At 37.4% G+C, this 8,548-nt stretch overlaps 2 protein-coding genes across 2 annotated transcripts; both read right to left on the bottom strand.

Moving 5' to 3' along the window:
* Positions 1–312: 312 nt before the first annotated feature.
* si:ch1073-13h15.3 (inactive all-trans-retinol 13,14-reductase) lies at positions 313–5,338 on the bottom strand. Its single transcript, XM_055043203.1, has 11 exons — positions 5,064–5,338; positions 3,832–4,014; positions 2,827–3,068; positions 2,552–2,747; positions 2,256–2,453; positions 2,066–2,185; positions 1,835–1,973; positions 1,382–1,491; positions 1,101–1,267; positions 811–970; positions 313–661 (listed from the first exon to the last, which is right to left on the bottom strand). Exons 1-11 carry the CDS (start codon positions 5,218–5,220, stop codon positions 495–497), a joined length of 1,839 nt encoding a protein of 612 aa, XP_054899178.1. The 5' UTR covers positions 5,221–5,338; the 3' UTR covers positions 313–494.
* A 1,250-nt stretch (positions 5,339–6,588) lies between these two features.
* gngt2b (guanine nucleotide binding protein (G protein), gamma transducing activity polypeptide 2b) lies at positions 6,589–7,425 on the bottom strand. Its single transcript, XM_055043204.1, has 3 exons — positions 7,291–7,425; positions 7,040–7,128; positions 6,589–6,901 (listed from the first exon to the last, which is right to left on the bottom strand). Exons 2-3 carry the CDS (start codon positions 7,121–7,123, stop codon positions 6,773–6,775), a joined length of 213 nt encoding a protein of 70 aa, XP_054899179.1. The 5' UTR covers positions 7,124–7,128; positions 7,291–7,425; the 3' UTR covers positions 6,589–6,772.
* Between the last annotated feature and the right edge of the window lie 1,123 nt (positions 7,426–8,548).

The following is an 8,548-nucleotide window of genomic DNA, read 5'->3' as shown; positions in this document are numbered from 1 at the left end:
TCTTCTGCAGGCAAAATATTTCAATATGTGGTCCTCACATCTCAGAATTACTATTCAAAATATCTGAACTATCGCTTTAAAAGAAAGTTTCATCCCTATTAAAACCAGCCTGAGGTTCAGAAAAAAATACAAGCATAATACCAAAAGTTATAAAATATAAAACATAATTCAATGTCCAACCCCTTTTATATCATAATATTTTACAGGTAAGATCCAGATCACAACAAAAAATTCATAAAATTTTTTGTGTGCTGATCCAATTCTCCATCTTTTCATATAAATATTTCCACACTTAAAGAAAACGAGAACGTCTACATATTATTACATAATTTTTATTATGTAATAATAATAATAATTAATCACATTAAACCATGTACAAATATGAAATCACATCTACCTCTTTGAAATCATACACTGTACTGGCAAGTCTTTCTGCACCAAGTTTTTGCACTTTCATTATCATCCTGCGGGGGCGGTAGTGAGCAGCACCCCCCTTACAGTTTCTTCTTAGCCAGCTGGGCCAGCTCCCTGGCTTTCTTTCTCTTCAGCTTCTTTTTGAGGATGAGTAGGTTGATGTAGACAATGTGATCCAACACAGTGGAGGCGCAGAGGAGTCCGCCATGCAGAGCGCCAGCAATCCCACAGCTGAACACATCTTGACCTGAAAGAAAGAAAAAAAGACGCTCACTGATGAAGTCAGTACACAGCAAAACCCCCACACACTATCTATTTCAGTATGATGCAAATTAAAAAGAGGTTTCTCTGTCTGTGACAAATACTCAAAGTAAGAGATTGTAACATTTTCCACACCTGAGATGTAAAGGTTTTTAACAGGAGTGCTGCTTCTGTTCCTGGCTACAGCCTCAGCAAAGAAACGCTCCACGTTGTGCTCGGCAGAGTACATGGCTCCACGTTGAGCTCCCAGGTAGTGCATGTTGGTCAGCGGAGTTGCCACATCTTGGAAAACAAGCTGAAGAACAGTTTTTCCAAAATGATGTCAAAAAAGATTATGTTTTTTCCAAATTACTTGAACGCTTAATTACCCAAAAGGTAATTTGGATAATATGAATCTGTCAAAATCAAATTTTGACAGATTTTACCTTGTCTTTGATTTTAGGAAACACGGTGCAGGCCCAGTCAAAGAGGTTCTTTGTGAATCTCATTTTGTAGTTGTAGTATTCATCTCCTCTTTTTCGCACGGTAGTATCCTTCCACTCTTCGAACCATTCATATTTGACCATGGTCAGAATTGTCATGCAAGACTTTCCTGAAAGCATAACAGACAGCAAATGTATATCATTTTGAGTCAAATTTAAGAACAGAAAAAAGATTCCTGCCCCCATTTTGGTGTCAAAATGAGGAAAGAAGCAACTTTATTTACCTGGATGACGTATCTTTGCTTCAGGATCTTTTGCAGATGGTATTGTGATGAACATCATCGGGATGTTATCAGGTGCTTCTTCTTTGCTCAATGCAAAAAAGTCCTCCATCCTACAAAATTCATAATAAAATTGTTTATGTTTAGTTTGATATTCTGGGGGGCTGCATAAAAATACACGCCAAACTTTTCAGACTTTGTTGTAGACCTTGAGAGCCATGTCTCCTTTTCTCCCACTTTGAAATTATGCACTACTTTGTGTTAGTCTGTCACACAGAAGATCCCAATAAAATACATGACAGTTTGTGGTAAGTGACAAAATGAAAAAAAGTTCATGGGTGAAGGGTATAACGAGTTTTACACGTGAGGACGTTTTCTAGTTTCTTTCTATGCAATAGCACCCTCTTGTGGTAAATACTTTCAAGTTCTAGGTCTGATCTAATTTCTTCTACTCACGACTTATCCATGTCGTTGTCTTTGAAGAGCCAGAAATTTGTAGAGACAAGACCCAGGTCCTCTGTAGTTCCATCAAAGCCAGAAAAGATCAACAATGATCCTCTGCCATGTTTCATCATGCTCAGTCTTTCCTGAATATCTATGAAGTGAAACTTTTATAAGCAACTTAAAGAAAAACATCTTTGTAGCCCACCTTTAATTTGAGTAGAAGCAGCTCATCAGCATACTGACCATGTTTGACCTGAATCTCAGGTGGTAGAAGTTTTTGGAACGTGGTAAAGACGCCACAGTTTGAAACCACCACAGGTGCGTGGACCTCAACTTCGTCCTGGCCTTTCTTCACCTTCACACCTACCAAACATACACCAAACGTAAAGTCTTGACCTTCAATGAGTGAAAACATTCTGGTTTCACTTCTCACCATAGGCCGCTCCATTCTCATCCACCAGGATCTGAGAGACAGGAGCTCTGACCAGACAGCTCCCTCCGTATTTCTGAATAGTTCTGATGATATGGAAGGCAATCTCACTGGCTCCACCTTTTGGGTAGTAAGCTCCTCGTTTGTAGTGATGGATCAGGAGAGCGTTGATCAGAATGCTGGATTCCTTTGGAGGCACACCTAAATGGGACGTGAATAGCATTCTAGGAAGTAAGTTTCAGGGACTAATTATTGATGCTCCCTTTTGATAAACGTAAAATGCTAACTTTGAGACACACCGTAGAAAAAGTAAGAAAAGATGACTTGGAGGTCTTTGTTTTTGGTCAGAGTGTTCATGAAGTCAGTCGCTGGTGTGCCAGACAGTTGGAAGACTGGAGAGATGAGATCTGCGATGCCTGACTTCAGCAGAAACAAAGAGACCCACTGAGGAATAAGCTTCATGCTTGCCAGGTAGTGGGTCTTCTTAGCTGAGAGCTGTTGCAACATAAAAAACATTTATTAAACTCTTTAAAATGAACCATACACTAAGTGATAGATTTTCTATAATCAATACCTTCATGATTTTGAAGAATTTCTCAATAGCCTCTGTTTCGTTTGGAAATTGCTCAATCAGGCGGGCTTTCATTTCATGTTTTCCAGTGAAAATCTTGTACTCCCGTCTCTCATCACCACTGCCGATTTGAACAGTGTCGACATGCGGCTGCAGCTCCTGAAACTCCAGCTGGCCCTCAGTGATCTGGTCAAAGGCAATTCGAAGCAAACTGTTTTCATGGACTTGACCAATGTAATGAAGACCTGAAGAAAAAGAGTGACAGACAAGGTCCCAACAAAGAACATTATATTTATTCAGAAACTGAATAAAAGAACAGCTGTAAAACAACTGTAAAAAACAGAAAGAAAAAAAATAATGCAAATGGAACTGAAACCTCATTCATTGCACATGCACAGAAAAAATAAAACATTTTCTAAATTAAGTTAGAAAAGTAAAAGTTTGATGTAGGAACACCTTAAAACAAACTTACTCTGGTGTTTGGCTGGTTATTGTGTTGGGTATATTTATGTGCTAGAATGTCCTAGTCAAGGTCCAGATGTAAACTCAACTGAAAATCTATAGCAAGATTTGAAAGCTGATGTTCACAGATTCTTTTCATCTGATTAAGGTTGGGAGGCTTTTTAATTTTGCCTATAAATGAGTGAAAAATATCAGTTTCAAGCTATGCAACGCACTTGTAGTAGACATACCTCAAAGTATTGACAAATTGGCATCGAATACTATTGCTTTGCACTTTGCAAGTTTTGTGAGCTGAAAAGTTTTGAAAACCAGATTATGTTTTTTGTTTAGTTTCACAAACCTAAACTGTCACCTGGACTCTTAGTACAATTTACTAAGATTCCGATAAAACACACTAATTGTATATGTGGCTTATGAGACATTTTGTATATGTTTAATTCTTCTTTTTATGACACAGTTGGAGAGCATAGTGACCTGGCTTTCCTTTAATCAACAACCACAATCATACCTGAAGTTGTTTTGAAATTATATGGAAAGATCCCTTACCAACATCAAACTCAAAGCCCTTCTCTATGTACGTGTGGCAGCAGCCTCCAGCCTGGTCATGCTGTTCCAGGACCAGAACCTTCTTTCCTGCCTTGGCAAGTGTGGCCGCCGCTGACAGTCCACCAATGCCACTTCCGATTACAATCACATCCAGGTTCTGGGGCACTTTGTCGACACTGAAACCTGGACAGGAACACACAGGAATGCCTTTAATCAGGTTTTGTTCCACGCTATGGACTCACAAAAGTGCTGAGATTGACACTTCAGTTCATGTTACATAATTGTTTTTCAGAGCTCAGTCTGAAGGTTGGCTTTGAGGACATAAATACTGAAGATGTGACAATGGCAGGATATGGTTCTGTTATCAAATTTACAATTTCCAACCTGATTTAGATAAAACACCCATAAACATGTAGTCACACGTCTGCTACTTTAGATGTGATCTCCAGTCTGATAAATGGCATGTTAAGAAAGTGTTTATACAAATGCATTTGTTCAAATCCATAGCGGTCGTAGCATAAGTAAAACAGTTTTCAGAAAATTAAAAGGAAAAAATAAAACTCACGGGAAATATTGGCTGAAAATAATACATGTTTCAAATGGAAATTAATTAAGAACCGTGGACGTCATCACACTTCTGGAGAAGTCATATTCAGTAAATAAAAATATCCAAGACTTGTTCAGATTAAAAGTACTTTAGAGTTCGCAGTTGGTTCCAGAGGAAGAACATAGCTGATAATTTGAGACTTTCAGGCTTCGTATTGAGGCTCCTGATTGGTTTGAAGGCAGCTTGTTTGGTAAAACAGTTAAAATCACTTCTGAACAGTTTACGAGATTTGTTTTTCCAAGCACCGTGGAGATCAACAGGAGATCACTTGAAGCTGTACTAACAAAGTTACTCAGTAAATGGGTGCATAGTGGTGCAATGAGCAAAACTGTTCCTTTGCAGCACAGGGGCCTGCATAGAGCTTATATGTTCTTCCCATTCACTTTGGCTTCCTCATACAATTAAAATATATGACTGTCTCTCTAAGTTCCCGGTACATTTTTGTACTGTGTGCTCCTGGGATGAACTGTGGATATAGCATGGACAGTGGTTTATGACCACTATAGATGGGTACCAGCCCCCCTCGTGGTTGATAAAATAACATTTTACTTTACATCAGTAGGACTATTAACAATAAACTTACTGAGAAATATGCTGCCATATTCAGCATCTGCATTAGCGTTACCTTGTTTGATGACTTTGTCTCTCTTCTTCTGGTCAAACTCACGGGGCGCCGGGGGTCTCACAGACTCCAGGGAGAACGGGTTGGGCTTACCAAATAGGTACCAGTAGGTGCCACCGGCCCATATAACCAACGAGACTAAAAGAATGAGCAGCCACATTTCTGGATAAAATGAGATAGTCTGACAGTGTCCTCAGCTGTTCTGCACGACAAATTGTTCAGAAGTCTCCTTTTTATTATACTGCAGTCCTGAGCCAAAGGTCTTGGGACTGATATGAAACACTATCTGCGTTACAAAGAGCAGCACAGATAAAGCGAAGAAAGATCCACTTTTTTTACGATTACAAAACATATATGGATCTTCAGTAATAACTGTGCTGACAACAATATAAAATAATATTTATTCTGTTTTTCTGAATGTTTTTCATTTGTTTGTCCTTGGGCTTGCTCACATTTTGATAAAGTATTTGATGGATCACATGCAAACATTTCAACTTGTGTTGCCTACATTCTCCAAACTGGGCGGCAACTTTCTTTTTTAACAAACATTTTTACATTCATATTTACCAGTAAAAGAACGAAAGCTAATGTTTTCCAGTTTATTTGTTGGTTAGCTTAATTTTCAAAGAATATCTGGACAACTCAAAGAGCATGGAGGAATTTGAATTGATTAGATAAATCCTTGTGAAATTGCTTCTACCTGATAAGGCAATTAAGATAATTTGCCTCCAAAGACGTTTGTAGACTTCATGCATGTCAGTACAACAGTGCAGCTGATTAAAGCAATGGGTTTCAGAACCCAGGTAATGTCACACATATACTTTACCCTGAATAACTTGGCAATGAAAATGTCTCCTATAAAACCTGAGAAACCACAATTCATAAATAATACTTTCATACTTAGAAGAGTGTTATTTCACTGTAGAGACAACTTACTCAATAAAAATTTTTTATTTCATTAAAGGTTTTGAACATAAATTATCATCTGTCATAATGTTGATGTTATAAAATTGTATGTATTTAAGATTATTAAAGCAAAGATTCTATTCTACAATTCATTTTACTCTATTCATAGAATACTTTGCATTATGCTGAATAAAGATACAAACTTTCAGTTAATCTAACTATTTAAGCTAAACCTGTGATCCTCTATGCATTGATCATCCTTCTAGTTATGGTCCTTAAAAGACAGACAAACTATTTCTTTTGTTACAAAGGAAAGAGAAATTCAGTTTATTGGGCTCAGGCTGAAACTAATTGGATGAAGCGAGCAGATTGGAAGCTAACGAAGAGTGAAAAAAGCTTATAGACTTTGAAACAGGAAGCCACTCTGTGTCAACAGGCCGGCTTGATAAACCATGCTGAACCAAAGGAAATCCTATTAACGTTAAATTCAATTGGAGGCTCTGGCGGTTTTGCAGTAACCTGGGTCAGAAAACACTGACCAATAAACATGTTTTCACTGCTGCTTTGTATAAACTGAATAGGTAAAAAGACCTGAGCATCAATGATAAAAGCAGACAGAAGATATTTTAATCTATTTTTATTTATTTACAAATTAACCCACTGGCATGCTGAAAACTACTGTGCTGATAGAAACACTGATACACACCTTCTGTTTCTTTCATTTATACATTTAAATCAGAAAAAAAAAACACTACAAAGAAACCAACTCTGACAGAAATAGAAATTCTTCCTTGGATGATTGTATGCTATGTTATAGTACAGCCTCCTTTGTCTCCCTTGTAAGGGTTCTTGTCATCTGGAACTCCCTTAATCAGCGGATCGTTTGGCAAGAGTCCTTCAACATAAGCAATTGTGTCAGTACAATTTGCACTCACCTGTTGAGGAGGAAATATGAGACACTGTCAACATGTTGCCAAAAACAATACAACGGTAAACTGTTTGATGCTTTTAGGATTGTTCGAGCGAGCTTTCGCAGCTATATGAGAGAGAAGTTGTTAGAATTAGATACTTACTGCTGTTCTTGGTGTGCTCACTTCCTTTTTCAATTGTTCCAGTTCCATTTTCAAGATTTCCTTGTCTGACATATCCCGAGCCATCCTGGCTGCGGAGAGAAAACAAAATCCTGGCTTCAAAAGATTTCAAGGATAGTAGTGAATTCCAAAATGTTTTCTTTTGTGATATCTGTAGGTTCATCCAGATAACCTTTCATCTTTCAGTTTCTAAATCAAAAAAGCAACAAAATGAATGTTACTTGAGTGTTTACCTGTCGAATGGCGGGATCCCCAACACTGAGAGAAATGTTTTGGCTCCTAAGAGCTGTGCGCCTTCCTGCCGTCTGGTTGCCTCTCTCCACTAACTGAACTGCGCTGTCCCACTGCTCCTCATTTACAGCTGATCCCCGACACCGGCTTTCATTTGAGGTCGCCACCAGATTGGAGGACCTGATGTCACCAATCCCCAGTGATGAGATTAAACAATCAAGGAACTTAACTCCTGAAACAGGAAGAGCACCGTCACCAGCTACACGCAGAAAGCGAGAATATGACATTTGAAAAGTGAATTCACAGAATCATCTGTACTTAAGTTGCCAGACAAAAACACCTAGAAGAGTGCTTTTCAATCTACCATCTTACAATAAAGAATGAAAAATTATAAATCTACCAAGAAATGGACACTCATCTCTTTTGCAAAGTAGAACGAGCTAAATTTTTGTCTTCAGAATCTCTAAACTCAGAAAAGGTTCCAGGTGTAATTGTAGTGAAAGATGGTTATAAAGAGTATCTAATCATCCTGTATACTATGTATGTATGAACATATGCATGAATACATGCATATATGCTTAAATCCATACATTGATGGATGAAAAGTTGGTCTCTTAGTGTTTTGAAGTTACTTTAGCAAACAAGAGAATAAATCAACCAAGATCTTCAGATCAGTGTGAGTTTTATTGTTTAGGTTCTTATTGAAGTAATGTTCTATTTAGAAATTGACAGTATTAAGTGATGATTTGATTCAACAGGTAAAAATTTTGATTACTTTGCACATTTGCCACCTTCTGTATTATGCACATCTTCCGAAAAGCTTAAGTCTTTTATATAAATATGAAATGGGTTTTATTGTTGTTCTATTTTATTTACAGCACTCTCTTGTCATCACCTCTTTATAACATTTGATGTGAGATGCAAGACAAGCCAGTGATCAGCAGCTCAGCCTTCCGCAGAACTCACACTAAGCCATTTTCAGGATCTGGGTTAGTACTCAGGATTAACCCCACACACGTCACATAGATTATCGGGTTGGAGATGCTTCTTATGAATGTGGGCAGTCATTGTGCACCTAGAGGGCTGTCTTTCTTCTTTGGATAAAGGGAAACAGCAACTTGCAAAAAGGAACTTTTTTTATTTATGTAGTTATTAAACAAATATATATATATATATATATATATATATATATATATATATATATATATATATATATATATAATATATATATATATATATATATATATATATATATACATA

Source organism: Poeciliopsis prolifica, unplaced genomic scaffold, assembly GCF_027474105.1.
Source record: "Poeciliopsis prolifica strain line A6 unplaced genomic scaffold, Auburn_PproV2 SCAFFOLD018, whole genome shotgun sequence".
NCBI lineage: Eukaryota > Metazoa > Chordata > Actinopteri > Cyprinodontiformes > Poeciliidae > Poeciliopsis > Poeciliopsis prolifica.
Note: the sequence above shows the minus strand (reverse complement) of the source record. Positions and strands in the feature narration are given on the sequence as shown.